At 33.6% G+C, this 15,940-nt stretch overlaps 1 protein-coding gene across 2 annotated transcripts in view; it reads left to right on the top strand.

The window, feature by feature from the left end:
• SMC5 (structural maintenance of chromosomes 5) overlaps positions 1 to 15,940 on the top strand; it is a 98,170-nt gene that overhangs the window by 50,016 nt on the left and 32,214 nt on the right. For both annotated transcript variants that reach the window (XM_020289303.2, XM_020289302.2), the window contains exons 11-17: positions 1,392 to 1,505; positions 3,824 to 3,918; positions 4,478 to 4,610; positions 7,332 to 7,505; positions 7,607 to 7,776; positions 12,785 to 12,908; positions 13,333 to 13,455. In XM_020289303.2, the coding sequence (XP_020144892.1) occupies positions 1,392 to 1,505; positions 3,824 to 3,918; positions 4,478 to 4,610; positions 7,332 to 7,505; positions 7,607 to 7,776; positions 12,785 to 12,908; positions 13,333 to 13,455 (933 nt within the window). The remainder of the gene's footprint in view (positions 1 to 1,391; positions 1,506 to 3,823; positions 3,919 to 4,477; positions 4,611 to 7,331; positions 7,506 to 7,606; positions 7,777 to 12,784; positions 12,909 to 13,332; positions 13,456 to 15,940) is intronic.

The following is a 15,940-nucleotide window of genomic DNA, read 5'->3' as shown; positions in this document are numbered from 1 at the left end:
GAGGAGAGGGAGCATCCTAAGAAAGCAGAAGCTGAGGAAGAACCAACAGAGTGACTAAATCTTCCTTCAGGATATCAGGAAACCTCTAAATTATAAATGCCATAGAGTATGCTTACCCTTGGAAAAAAATTACATCAATCAGTCACAACTAGAACCACACAAACTGACCAGTGCTCAAATACAGTAATACCAAAAAAATTATGAAACAGTAGACACTAAATATAGTATAGGATAATGGTGTTTTTGTGGTTTAGTTTTTTTATTTTTTATTTGCTTATGTATCTGTTTTCTTACTTTTCTACACTGATTGATAGCCTATAATTTAAAGTAGAGAGTAGTGTTGGCCAACATTTATATGATAAGCACTGTACTGTTTTTTTTTATTGTATTATCTCTTCTAATCCACATGAGGTATATACTGTTTTACTATATCCATTTTACAGATATAACTAAAACTTCTGAGATTTAAGTAGTGCTTGAGCAAGATTATACATAGGATTTGAAAGAACAGCTGTCTGACCCTAGAGCTCTACCTCTTAACTAGCATGCTTTATAATATATTATAGTACATAAATACCTCCCTTCTCATTATTTTTTCAAGAAAGCTGATTTCCATCTGCTGGAAGTAATTGATCTCTCCTCCAAAATGCCATAGATAGCACTTTTTATATACCTCTGTTAATGGGAACTTTAATCATGCTCTACTTTTCAACATACTTATTAATCTGCAATAAATAATGGATTGTATTCTCCTTGAAACAGTTTTTTTTCTAACCTAATTTAATATCTTTCATAGCATTGAACCTTACCTGAGAAGTGACTAATTAGTTAATAGTTTTAAAATAAGTCAGTAAGTTTTTATACTCTGGTGGTATAAACCTGAAGTTTCTCTTGAAGGTACTAACAGTTATAATTAAGATATAGCAAGTTTTTTTTTCTATTAGTTTTATAAAGTTTTATTCAATTCTTTGTGTTTTTTCTGCCTATCAGTTATTTCCATGTATAGTGTGAAGTTCTCTTGAAAATTAAGAAGAAAAATATTAAAAGTTTTGGGGAAGATGAAAGATGTTTATATTAAGTCTCAATCTGAGACTTTGAAATGAGTTGACCAGAAAGACATTTGTTATTTCTTAAATAGCATCAAAATTAATATGCATCAGATATTATTCACATCTTGGCTTTTGTTTAATTATGTACTGTGTTGGTTGTTTCTGTGTAATAAAATAGATTAGATTTTTTTAAATGACTCTTTGATACCAAATTGTTCTTTTGTCTTCCCTTTTCTCAAGGATTAAAATTTAATCTAATTTTTAAAAATCTAAGTTAAATATTAATGTATTTTAATAATCAGTTTGGATTTCATGAAAAAACTTGTTTTTCTTTTTGTTCAGATCAATATGAAAGATAATAAAAATGCCAAATACATTGAAAATCATATTCCATCAAATGACTTGAGAGCCTTTGTGTTTGAAAGTCAAGAAGATATGGAGGTTTTCCTCAAAGAGGCAAGTACTAACCAACATAACACATTGATTCACTTGAGCCATGTCTTTCAGTGCTTGAATTTTTAACTTCACTAGAGCAAAAGGTGATCACTAATTTTACTACCACTAATTTTTTACTACCACTAATTATTGCCACTCATTTTAACTCTTGTATAAAATCACTCAATTTTGTTAATTTTTTTCCTATCTATGCCATATAAGGCAATGAATTTGTTTTATAAAGGGAAAGCAGCGGATAATATTCTGTCTGTACCATCTTTTGAAATTATCATTTGAAATTAATATGAAGAATAATTGTCATGTTTTAAGAGAAACAAACAATGATAGACTTTTGGTCTTGAACATCCTTTTTTGGAAATGTATTGGAATGAACTTAGTTTTTCTTTGAAAGAGAAATCAATATGTTTTTGCTTATTAATAAAGAAAACTTCTTTAAAAAGAATAAGAATCCTGTATCTGGCTGTACAAAAACACCACTGACCAAGAATTTAAGCCACTGAAAGACAGCATGGCTTAGCAGTTAAGGACATATACTCTAGCTGTGTTGGAAGGATTTGCATTCTGGCCTCTTAGGAAAATTGCCAAAATGTTTTTTGCCTCAGTTTTCTCATCTGTAAAATGGGGGGTGATGGTGGTAATATTATCTATTTCAAAAGACAGTTGTATTTAAGTCAGTTAATAAAATATAAAAGTGTAACAGCAATGCATATTAGCTGTTATTATAATGTAATATACCCTCCCAAGGCGAGCCAGCCCTTGATAGGTGAACTAATGAGTTCATATATTCCTTCAGGGCAAAACCCTGCAAACTCCTGTTTCTGTCTTTAACATAGCAATATTGGGCGGTACAATAAAATAATGATCTTATGGGCCACATCTCATTAATTCTGCCATCTTATTTCCTCAACATTCTAGTTTTTCCATTCATCTTGTTTCAAATTTGGCACATTGAGTTTCTAAGGAATTTTTTCAGTTCATTTAAGTTGTTTATGTTTCCTCAACATTCTAGTTTTTCCATTCATCTTGTTTCAGATTTGGTACATTGAGTTTCTAAGGAATTTTTTCAGTTCGCTTAAGTTGTTTATGTTTTTGGCATGAAGTTTTTCATAATATTTTGTTTTCAATGTTTCCAGGATCTTTTTACCACCAAGCCCATCAAGGAATTTTGCATTTCAGATACTGCATATTTTAGCTCTAGAATTTCCATGTAATTTTCTTTCATTATTTCTTTTTGTCTGCTGAAGTTCTCTTCATTCATTATAACCATAGTTTTCTTGAATATATATATAAAATGTATATATATCATATATGTAAAAAATAGCTGCTTCAAAGTTATCTGCTAATTCTAACATCTGGGTCCTTGTGGGGTCAGTTACTCTGCTGCTTTTTCTCTTGTTTGTGATGACATTTTATTCTTCTTATGCATAGTAGTTTTTTATTGTATACTCGGATTGTGGATGATACATTGTAGAGACTGGATTCAGTTATTTTATTCTAAAGAGACTAGTAGGCAGTTAACTTAGTTGGACTCAACCTCCAAACTCTGTCTCCCAAGCAGTGGACAACAGCTAAAATCTCCATTCAGCCTTGCTTATTGCTTTCCTCCAGCCCTCTGAGTTTTTCCATGCATTCATAGTTCAGTGGGCAGCCAGGGATTAAGATGAGAGTTTAAAGGCAGATTTTGAGGCTTCTCACTTTGCAGCACTCTTCTTCCAAGAACTTACCCTCTCTCTTTACAACCATTCTAGTCACCCCAAACTCCATCCTGTGATTCCTCCAGCTAGAAAAGCTGCAGCTTTCTACCTGAATTTCATCCCCACTACTCATGTTCCAGATTGGGAAATGCTCACAAGCCACATGAATACAAATCTCTCCTGGTACTAGTCTTATCTTTCAAATGTCAGCTCCTTTCCAACTTCTATCTGCTTTTTATCCGTCTCCAGTGCCTTAAAGTAATTGTTTTTTTAAATTTTGACCCAATTGTTTTTTAAATTTTATAATCTTTTAGCATGATACCAGATAATCTGCCAGTAATGGAAGCATAACTATCCCCCTTCTATATTAGTTTGAAGCAAATCTCATACATTTTGTTTCATCTTAATATTTCAGTATGTGTCTTTTTAAAAAATGGACTCTTTTTGTAAAAATACATAAGTATAGTTTCATTTTCACAGTAAAATTTTCTTCTAGTAAAATCAAATATCCAATGTTTAAATTTCTGATCCATCTTGTGATACTAGTAGGAATGTGGTAACTTTAAAAATCATTCCAGTTAACAATATATAATTAAAATAACATTTTCTTTTCCCTGTATTCAGGTTCGTGACAATAAAAAATTAAGAGTAAATGCTGTTATTGCTCCCAAGATTTCATATGCAGACAAAGCACCTTCAAGATCTCTGAATGAACTAAAGTGAGTCTGGAAAATACTACTAGGATTAATTTGAGTATTGAGTAATTATAACATATATTATCTCTTTGTCACATAATCGTGTTTGTTATAGGCTTTATTATTTCCTTTTAGGATCTCTGCTTAAGTCCAAAATAAGGAAAAATTTAGGCCCAGCAACAGACCATGATATAGTTAGCGTGTGATGAAGATGATATTTCAAATCATTAGAACAATATTGGACTATTTAATAAAAGATACTAAAATGGTTATTTATTAGGAAAGTGATAAATCATCACTTAATACTGCAAAAATAATTTTGCATTATTTTTGCAAAAAAATGTAAAAATTGCAGTTATAAAACAATTGTAAGATGTTCTCTAGATATAAAAACAATAAAAGCTTAAATTTTTTTCTGGCAAGTAAATAGTAATATTTTAGTGATTTTAAAATGTAAAAAAAAAGACTTTTCCTATATTATCATTGTTGAAATAATTTATGTTTCGTTTATTGACAACTTATCTACTCTCAGATTTTTTTGAAAGGTGTTTTTAAAAAATCTAATCACCACTTTTCCTTTCAGACAATATGGATTTTTCTCGTATTTGAGAGAATTATTTGATGCACCTGATCCTGTAATGAGTTACCTTTGCTGTCAGTATCATATTCATGAAGTTCCTGTAGGAACTGAAAGGACCAGAGAAAGAATTGAACGAGTAAGAAATTATTGAATTATTACCCAAAATGTAGTTTTGTTAAAACTTTTTAGCTAAAAGCAAGCAAAAAGTGTCAGAAATTTGAATAAGTGTACCATTCTGTTGTTTTTAACCATGCAGAAATTATCTTTGTGTTTACTATTTTTGATATGATGACGTGAAGCAGTGACAGTTGTCTAATGCTTTGACAGGAATGATGTAGAGTTAATTAAAATAAATAAATACTTTAAACCTTTAGGGTAATTGAATAAAGTTAAAACCTAGAAAGAGACACCAGATACACTTACCTGATTCTTCCTTACTTGATAAACCTATGTTCAAACATTATATTATATTATATTTTATTAATAGTTTAGTCATTTAAATTCTTGTGTTCAAGATTATCTTTCAGACAAATTACACTTTAGAATGGTAAACTGGGATTATACTTTTTTGGATATTTTGGAATATTTTTGGAAAGCCTTCTCCTCTTAAAGCTTCTACTTAAGATTTTCTCATAATAATAATAATCACCCCTCATAGGAACTTATTTGTTTGGCTAGTATGTAGAGCCACAGAAACTCTTAGTTCCTACATTCTGCTAATACTGTTTGGAATTTTTTTTCTTACAAATAATCTCCATTACTCCAAACCATATATGCTTTTATCACAGGCAAAAGCAGAGAAGAAATTACTCCTAGAACAGGTTTTTCCAAAATACCAAGTTGCTGTGTTAATACTGTTTATGAGCATCTGTGAACCAATTACAGGCTTAAATGCTATTTATAATATTTAATATAAATAGAAAATATGTTTTAAATTCTTAACAACCAGTGTACAAGTATTCCTAAGATAATTCATTTGGGGGCTCTCTATACCTCATTAACAGAAAAAAGAAATGAAGGCATATTACCAACTCATTTTGTGGAAACATGTTACTCATAGTAAGTTTCCTGTGTCATTGATTAGAAATGACTTCCTATTATGGTAATCATTTGGGGAAACCAAAAATAGAACTCTCATTGTAGGTGTACCTTTCTTGTGCCTTAATTCACTGAGCTTTAGAAAAGAGGACAAGACCATATGTACAGACCAAACCAATTTTTGTCATAACTTCAGGGATAGGTAGGGCTATCTCTGAAAGTAAGGGGAGTAGGAATTTTTTTACTAATGCAGAAGACAACAGAAAGTTTGATAAGGCCTTTTATAGCTTCACTTTGGGACAAAAAGGAGCAGTTACTTTATTTGGAAAATGCATTTACCTTTTGATCTGTGCTTCAAGTTGAATTATTTTTATGTACTTTTACTTTTAACATTTTGTTTAAGTCACCTAGGAAGCTTTAACACTGCTATTTGTACTAGAGAAATAGATTTGGAATTCATCTAATTTACATTAAAAGTGAAATTAATTTCCTTCTCCTTTATTTTCTTTTTCAGGTATTTTTCATTAACCTTAATCTCTGTTTTATATAAATGATAAATGATTTTTAAAATTCTTGAACACATTAAATGTTTCTTCTACCATATTGTTACAATGCCCAACTCTAAGTATTCTGATAAAGCCCCTGGCATTATCTTGGCCATCTTTTAGAATATACAGACTTGTTGAGGAAATTTACTACGTTTATATCCTCAATTCTTCTGTTTATTTCATGTCTGGATAATGGCATTAATGGCTATGTTTCTTTTTTAGAATAAAAATATATTCTTTAGTGTGTGTTTTGCTTTATTATCAAGTCTTAAAATTTTAGGTTCCCTAACAGTGATTATACCCTATTGATGGAATTGTTCTCTCATTAATATCTAAGACTCCCCTTTGGTTAAATCATCTGCTGACCTTAGCTTGAGATGTCCTTTTTGCCGCAAGTGTCCTTCCCTCACTATCTCTGTCAGTTCAAATCCAGTTTAAAACTCATTTTTATGAGTTACATAGTCTAGTTGGGTAGACTAACTTCATCCAGTCTATCCCTTTATTCCAAATTATTCAGGATTTAGGATGCCTGTTTATACTCTGTTTACTAAATATAATTAAACATGTCTTATATCTTCACTTAGACTATAAACTTCTGGAGGGAAAGAAAAAAGCCACATGAGTAGTAGTTATAAACCTTTAAAGATTAGAGAAAAATGGCATTATAGCATCCTATTCTTTGTAAATATACAGAAAATATATCCAATAATAATAATATGGTATTTGGAATGTATTTTAGTTTATGACAGCTGTGTTTTGAGAGAAAAGATCTCAAAAAACAAAAATATAAAATAATATTTTGAAATCCATGAACAATGATTCACTTGAGTATTCTCTTAAATATACAGGAACTAAATATAAGATTATTTATCTTTAAACACTATAACTGAAGGGAAGGGAAAGCAACTGACTTACTTGAAGTAATGCAGTTCAATTTTTGGGATACCTGGCTCTTGTGATATCTCTTCTTTAGATATAACAAAGCTCCAAAAGTATATTGGGAAGATTGTATAGTGAAGTGTAACTGACTTTGCTAGGTGTTTCAGTTTTCTCCTAATTCTCTCTTCCTTGGTGGTGGTTTACAAACTATTGACCTGAAATGTCAAATCGGCCACCTTTTTTGAGATGTTGTTGGATAGGTGAAAAAAATGAAAATGTATCTAGTATATTTTGATCTTCCAAGTTTCACTTGGTCTGTATTTTTAATTCTTTAGTCTTTTAAAATGCATAATTATTAGTAGATGTGTGCTAATACTTGTTTTACATTATAGGTAATACAAGAAACCCGATTAAAACAAATTTATACAGCAGAAGAGAAGTATGTGGTGAAAACGTCTTTTTATTCAAACAAAGTTATTTCTAGTAACACATCTCTAAAAGTCGCCCAGTTTCTCACAGTCACTGTGGATCTAGAGCAAAGAAGACACTTAGAAGAACAGCTAAAGGTTAGTTAATTAGATTTGAATGTTAGAAAAGAACATTAACTGGATTTCTAATACTTTAGAACTGTTTTTAAAATATGTTGACAATTTTGACCATTTCATAGGAAATTAACAGAAAATTGCACGCAGTGGAATCAGGGTTGATTGCCTTACGTGAGACAAGCAGACATCTGGAATACAAAGACAATGAACTTAGACAAAAGAAGAAGGAGCTTCTTGAAAGAAAAACCAAGAAAAGACAACTGGAACAAAAAATTAGTTCCAAACTAGGAAGGTATCTTTTCGCCTGTTTGCGGGGATGGGGGCAGAGGAGCATAAAGTGCTGTGTGGGAGATTATTAATTATACCCTGTACTGACAACACAGTTCCCACAAGCATGCTTTGGTAGTAATTTTTCTCTAAAGCTTTGCTTTTACTACCCAAAACACAATTTTAGTCTACAGGGCAAAGGGAGATGAATCCTAAGTGTTGTGTGAATTTGTCTGTTCCCTGATCAGCTGTTCCAGTCTCTCGAGCCTCTTACATGCTTAAAAATTAATAAAGACCCTGAAGTTTGTTAATATGGATTGTATCTATTAATACTTACCATACCAGAAATTGAAACTGGAAATGTATAAAATATTTATCAATTCATTTAAAAATAACAAACCCATCATATGGTAACATAAAAATTTACTAAAAATAGCCATGTGTGGTAGTCTGTGCCTGCATTCTCAACTACTGAGGAGGCTGAAGCAGGGGGATCACTGGAGCCAAGAAGTTCAAGGCTGTAGGCGGCTATGATTGTGCCTATAAATTGTCACTGCACTGCAGCCTGGGCAACATAGTAGGATCCCATCTCTTTAAAAATGTATTAAAAATAACTAGTTTGCAAAAAAAATAAATTTAATGTGAAGAGTGGTATTGTTTGACATTTTTGCAAATTTCTTTAGTTGAATTTAATAGATTTTTCCTATCTACTTCTGTATTTAGTCTCTTGTGAGAGGTTTTGGTTGAGCATGAAGATAATCTGCCTTCATATCGATATGTAGTTGGTGGCCAAGGTGGGAGGATAGCTTGAGCTCAGGAGTTCGAGACCAGCCTGAGCAAGAGAGTGAGACGCCGTCTCTACAAAAAATAGAAAGATTAGCTGGGTATGGTGGTGCACGCCTGTAGTCCCAACTACTCAGGAGACTGAGACAGGAGGATTGCTTGAGCCTGGGAGTTTGAGGTTGCAGCGAGCTATGATGATGCCGCTGTATTCTAGCCAGGGCAACATAATAAGACTATGTCTTAAAAAAAAAAGAGAGATAAGTAATTGGAAAAGAGAAGAGTGTTTTAATAGATATTTAAGATAATTGTGAATATTCTTCTTTAATACTATATCAAAACTTGCCAACATGTAAAAAGTTCACTTGGAATACGGAATCTGAAATCCTGTCAGTGAACTTGCGTATCTTGTTACGTTAAAATCCGTTGTACTTTAGGTAGCTTTTTTACCCATGATTTTGTTACATCATGCATTGGTCATTTGGAAATATTGGTTCACCAAATTACATAGATCTTTTAAATGTTGATACATTTTATTACATAATATGAAAATATTCAGGAAAAATGGATGTTACATCTGTACATGTACAGATTTTTTTCTTATAATTATTCCTTAAAGAATACTGTATAACAACTATTTACACAGCATTTATATTGTATTAGGTTTTTTTTTTTGGGGGGGGGGAGACAGAGTCTCACTCTGTTGCCCAGCCTCGCTCACAGCAACCTCAGACTCCTGAGCTCAAGCAATCCTACTGCCTCAGCCTCCCAAGTAACTGGGACTACAGGCATGTGCCACCATGCCTGGCTAATTTTTTCTATATATTTTTAGTCCAGCTAATTTCTATTTGTTTAGTAGAGATGGATCTCGCTCTTGCTCAGGCTGGTCTCGAACTCCCGACCTCGAGCGATCCTCCTGCCTCGGCCTCCCAGAGTTTTAGGATTACAGGCGTGAGCCACTGCGCTTGGCCCTGTATTAAGTGTTATAAATAATCTAGAAGTGATTGAAAGTATATGGGAGGATGTGCATAGGTTATGTGCAAATACTATACCATTTTATATAAGGGACTTGAGCATCCATGGATTTTGTTATCCCTGGGGGTCCTGGAACCAATCTCCCATGGATACCAAACGATGACTATACTATGTACTTCCTATTTCATCACATAAAATATTAAAAAGGCTGGCCGGGTGTGGTGGCTCATGCCTGTAATCCTAGCACTCTGGGAGGCTGAGGCAGAGGGATCACTTGAGGTCAGGAGTTTGAAATCAGCCTGAACAAGAGCAAGACCCCGTCTCTACTAACAATAGAAAGAAATTAGCTGGGCAACTAAAAATATATGGAAAAAATTAGCCGGGCATGGTGGCGCGTGCCTGTAGTCCCAGCTACCTGGGAGGCTGAGGCAGGAAGATTGCTTGAGCCCAGGAGTTTGAGGTTGCTGTGAGCTAGGCTCACACCACAGCATTCACTCTAGCCTGGGCAACAAAGTGAGACTCTCTCAAAAAATAAAAATAAATAAAAATAAAAAATAAAAAGGCATATACTCAGGATATTAAGATTTAATAAAATTTATAATTTTGACTGCTTCAGGGACATTGTTAAGTGAATTGGTATTTTTAAAAATTTCAGTGCATAGTAGTGAAGAATATAATGACTAGTATACTTTGGTGCTTCTACCTTGATTTATTCTGAAGCATTAGCATTTTTTGCTAACCATTGCATTTATACCACCAGTGCAAATGTTCATATGGTGAGGAAGGCAAATGAAAATAGTTTTTATCTCATAGACCCCCTGAAATGGTTTTGGGGATCCCCAGGGGTCTATAGACCATATTTCAAGAATTGCTACCCAAAGGCCAGGCGTGGTAGCTCAGGCCTATTATACCAGCACTTCGAGAGGCCAAAACAGGAGGATTGTTTGGGGCCAGGAGTTCAAGACCAGCCTGAGCAAATAGTGAGACTCCATGTCTACAAAAAATAAAATAGTAAAAACTCTCCAGGCATGGCGATGTGTGCCTATAATCCCAGCTACTCAGGAAGCTGAGGCAGGAGAATCACTTGAGCCCAGGAGTTTGAGATTACAGGGAGTTATGATCATGCTGCTGTACTCCAGCCTAAGGTACAGAGCAAGTCCCTGTCTCTCCAAAAAAAAGAGGTGGGAGGTGGGAGGGGAAAGAACCACTGCCCTAGATGAATATCCAATACAATATGTCCATTGAGTTCAGAATGCCAGGAGAGCGGAAGGAAAGGTATAGGAAGAAAATTATCAAACTAGGCTGTTTTCTCACCAGTTCTGAGAGATAGTAATAGGGAGGTAAGAGGTTATGCTGCTTTTCACAGAGTAGATTGAGTGCCTGAGGGTTTATCTCAGTTGCAGTCTCCCTTCTTGCAATTAGGATTATGTCCGCTTGGTCTTAATGGTCACATATTCCACAGAATTTTATACAAAATGTGAATATTATCAAAAGTCTTTTCTAAAAGGAAAACTAGCTTCCTGTCAGTACCCAGGCAACCATTCTCAGAACTGATTATAACTTTGTTTTAAATTTAGATATTTTGTAGAAACTGGAATATATAAGATAGGATAAAAGCTTAGGATGTCAAGTCTAGGGGAAAGGAACATGGTTTCCAGTTTCAAGGTTTTTTCCATATCCTACCAGTGACACAGCCCAGACCTTTCTTTTGTTATTGCTATTTTAACTCTTACCTGTAGAATAAAGATACAGAGATTGGTAACATGATCAATCTTTAGTAATAAATAATAGCTCATTGCCTTGAGTAAGATATAAGTTTACCTTGACCTATATAGTATGTACTCCTAAACACATTCATAAATGGAGTCATATTTGAAATGCATTAGAAAAATTTGTTCATTTTTGTTCATCTTTTTTTAACATAAACAATTGCCTGTCAAGTTTTATTTTAAAAATCAATAATGTACCTTGGGTGCTTAAAGCAAGATCTGTTTAATCTAGTTTCCTAGAATTTCTCCAACTTTAAACCATTTTTTCAGCTAGAGCCCTTTACTTCATTGCTATCTTCGATCATCTACAAAATACTTAAACTTTACTTTGCAACTACCGCGTTAGACCCATTGTCTAAAACTAAACCTTCTCTTCTTAAAGTAATACTGATTTTTGCAGTGAAATGACTTTTCATACTCATTACCATCCCACTATCTCATACCTGCGTTTATTCACTTTGGACTACTGCGGTGGTGACTTGGTTGGTTAGTGGTTTCTCCCTGACTCGTCCTCTCTCCATTCAGTTCATCCAGAAGACTTGCAAAACTTATCTCCTTATCATGTTCTGTCCTCATTCAAGAGTATTTGTTGTGGCTTCCTACCATTACTACACAAAATTTAATTAAACACTGCTCTCCTTTAGACTAGCTTTTATGATTATATAAAATGTTGTTTCACTCTACCCTTTCCAGCTTAACCTCCCTCCTTTCCCCAACATACTCTTCCTTGAACCGTACAGGCCACTCTCTACATCTACTGAACTTGTTCATTCTTATTTATTATTGCTTTCATCCTTTGTTCTTTCTCCCTGGAGGCAATATGGAATAGTGGAAAGAACATGGACTTTGATGTCAATAGCATCTTACCACTTAATATCTGTGATCTTAGGTAACTTAATTGAACTTCTCTGAGCCTTAGTTTTGCCATCTTTGAAATAGCATGGTATTAACTTTTAGGATTGTTGTGTTGTCTTTTCATTTTGTTTTTTACCTATTAATCAACTGTCCTCTCAAGTTTCTTAAAGGAAAGGACTGTTTTTTATAAGCAATATTAATAACAACAGTAATAGCATATTAATTGATCAGTTGTGGGCCAGGTACTATACTAAATGTGTTACATGTATTACTTTTTTTAATCCTCACCACATCCATATGGGGGAGATATTTATTATCTTCGTTTTACAGGTGAGGAAACTGAAAAGCTCAGACAAGTAACTTGTCCAGTTATACTGCTTATTAGTGAGTGGCAAAGGTGAAGTTCAAAGCCATCTTTCTGACTCCAAATTCTACATCATTAGCACTAGCATTACTATATTATTCTGGGCACATGATATATCTCAAGAAATACTTTTTATCCTGAAAAATTGCACTAAATGATTGTTTAAGCTAGGAGCTAGTAGTTTATCTGTAAAGCATTGCTAATTATGTCTCAGAAAACTGTAGGAGACCTAAGGATTTTGGCTCATTGAGTTTAACTCTATTTTTTATGTCATTATGTGTGTCATACAGTTTAAAGCTGATGGAACAGGATACTTGCAACCTTGAAGAGGAAGAGCGAAAAGCGAGTACCAAAATCAAAGAAATAAATATCCAAAAAGCAAAACTTGTTACCGAATTAACAAGCCTAATCAAGGTAAAGCCTTTTCTTAATTTTAGTCATTTTTTTAAAATAGCAGGTAAACAAGGCAAGATAGTAAAATCTTTAGAGGGCTTTATTGGAGGAAAGATTTTTGATTAAGGTTTTTCACACATGCCTTATATAAGCAAGAGATTTTATCAGCTTGCTCAATTGCTTGACATTTTCTTTATAGGTAATAAATAGCTTAAAATTTAACTGTTCATTAAGCTAAATTATTTTATTCCAGATGACCAATAAATACATAGGAAAACACCTTTTAAAAAATTCTATTGCAAGAACTATATGGGAGGTGTCGGTCACAATAGAAAAATTATTTTTTCATGGCTTATAATTTTGTTTAAAAAAATTAAACTATTTTTCTTAGTTCTAAAACATAAGTGACATTAAAAACTAAACTATTAGAGATTTTTGTTCCTAGATTTGTACTACTTTGCATATACAAAAAGTAGATTTAATTCTTCAAAATACTACAGTAATCTCTGAGAAGAACAAATTAGAATCAGATTACATGGCTGCATCTTCACAACTACGTGTCACAGAGGTAAGACTTTTGCCTTTATTTTTTATTTTGGGTTCTAGCCTCAGACCAGTTTGAAAATATACATTATGTATCATCATTTGCAATATATAGTTTGTTGTTGTGTACTATTTAATTTACAAATTTAATGCATCTTGCTAATGAGCAAGCAGTACTTTTAAGAGTGCCTGCATAACTTCAGTAATTTAATCTTTTGTTAATACATGACTGTGAAAGGATAAAGATGGAAATAATGGGTGGAGGAAAGGAAATGTGATATACCACATTAACTTAAAACCCAAAGGAGAACTGGCAACAAGGCAGTAGTGGCATGGTGTTCGAATCTCCAGAATCCTATCTCAAAAATAGAAGAGCAACTAGGATAATGTAGCAACAAACCCATGGATAACATATACACCAAAACTAAGTTTCAAGGTATCCTTATTTGTGTACTTCAGTACTATTCTGATGCTAACCATCTGTAGTTAGTGTCAGACTGTACAACGTAAGAGCACAGTTTCCAAGAATACTGCCTTTCCTTTGGATACCAACTGCAAGTTCAGTAGTCTTCAGGCCACCTGTACTTCTGACTACAAATTCAGGGGTTCCCATGATCTTCTCAGGTTTAATAATTCGCTGGGCTGACTCAGAATTCAGGAAAACACTATATTTATGATGATAGTATTATTTAAAAGGTTACAAAGCAGGACTAGCTTACAAAGCAGGACTAGCCAAATGAAGAGACACACAGGACAAGCTCTTGGTGAGTGGGGATGTTGATCATGGAGTTTTTATACTCTTTTCCTGTGGAATCAGGGTGCATCACCCTCCTGACACATCTGTATGTTCACCAATCAGGAATCTCCACCAAGCTTCAGTACTCAGTGTTCTTATTGAGGTTTCATTACTTACGTATGATTGATTGAATCATTCCTCGTGTGGTTGAACTTGATCTCCAGTTCTCCTCTCTGGAGTTTGGGAAGTTGGGGTATTACCATGTGGTTCAAAGATCTAATCATACAGTTGGTATTTCTGGCATTTTCTACCCCCATCCTGAATCGTATCCTTAGCATAAATTCATGGATGATCCAAGGGGCTCATGACTAACAAAAACCCTCCTGTCATTCAATTCCAAGGGCTTTAGAGGAACTGGCAACAAAGACCAAATTCTTTATCATACAACACCCATGAACTCCAAAGTACAAATGGGTGAGATAAATCAGCAGCAGCATCAAGAATAGTGTGGTATCAAGGGTAGCAAGGGAAGGCTCAGAGAACCCAAAAGTCAAGTTGCCAACAGGTACTCATCTCTAAAGGGAGGAAGGCCCCATTAGGTGCAGAGAAAGCGCAGCAGATCAGTTTGAGAGCGGCTGAAACTGAGAACAACCTTATAGAATCCAGATAGGTCAGCTAGTGTTGGGGTGATCTAGCCCTGAACTCTCAGACTAAGTGAAACTCCTTCACAGAACAAAACTTACTAAGGAGAATTAGAGCTATATGATAGTTAAAGGAGATAGTAAAATATATACTATATAGTTATAAGTCTGACAGTGTAGCTAAAACAAAATTCTCTGAAAATGGAAGAGGGGAAACAATATAAGTAATGTAGGATATATTTATTGATTGTCCTATAGGTATTGCCAGGAAATAAAAAGAATATCACTTCAGGATATTACCTGGAAAAAGAATATCACTTCAGGTATTACCACGAAATAAAAAGAATATCACTTCAGATTGAAGGCCTTCAATCTGAGAGATTGAGAGGAGAAAAATGTGGGAGAATTTCAATATTATTTATAGTGAGGAACTAATAGACAGTATCCCTCCAAAAAGTTATTAAGGAGATGAGGACATTATATGTAGTATTATGTAAAGATAACCTTTAGAATAAAAATAGAAGCCTTCCTAAATACCAAAAAGATATATAAAGACAAGAGGTGGATGGTGCAATAAAACAGATCCCATAATTAAAAACTAGGTATTTTATTTATAAATATGAGACTTATAAATAAATATGACATAGAATAATGGTAGAACTCAAAGGCTAAACATCAATCATATTACCAAATGTAAATGGGTATAATTCTATTAAATGGGTATAAGTCTATTAAAGAATTTGTGGAAGTAATTCTAACACTTGCAGAATTTGAGAGAGACATCTAAAAAAAAGATTCAGAAAAGTTTAAAATAAAAGGATGATAGGTACAAGGGATTTGGGGGATGATAGAAATGTAAAATTGGACTGTGGTAATGATTACGCAGCTCTGTAAATTTACTAACAAGCATTGAAATGCACACTTAAAAAGAATAAATTTTAAAGTATATAAATTATACCTCATGAAAGCTGATAAATAAATAGATGGGCAGAGATAGACCAGGCAAATGGAAATATAAAAGAAAGCTTGACTATCTCCATGTCGGGCTATAGAGTGATACCTAATATACATTGTTAGGTGGGAAAAGGAAGGGGAGAAAAGTATGTATACTGTGTTACCATTTTACAAGAAAG

The sequence above is a fragment of the Microcebus murinus genome, chromosome 12 (assembly GCF_040939455.1).
Source record: "Microcebus murinus isolate Inina chromosome 12, M.murinus_Inina_mat1.0, whole genome shotgun sequence".
In the NCBI taxonomy this organism is placed as follows: domain Eukaryota; kingdom Metazoa; phylum Chordata; class Mammalia; order Primates; family Cheirogaleidae; genus Microcebus; species Microcebus murinus.
This window is presented reverse-complemented; position numbering and strand designations above follow the sequence as displayed.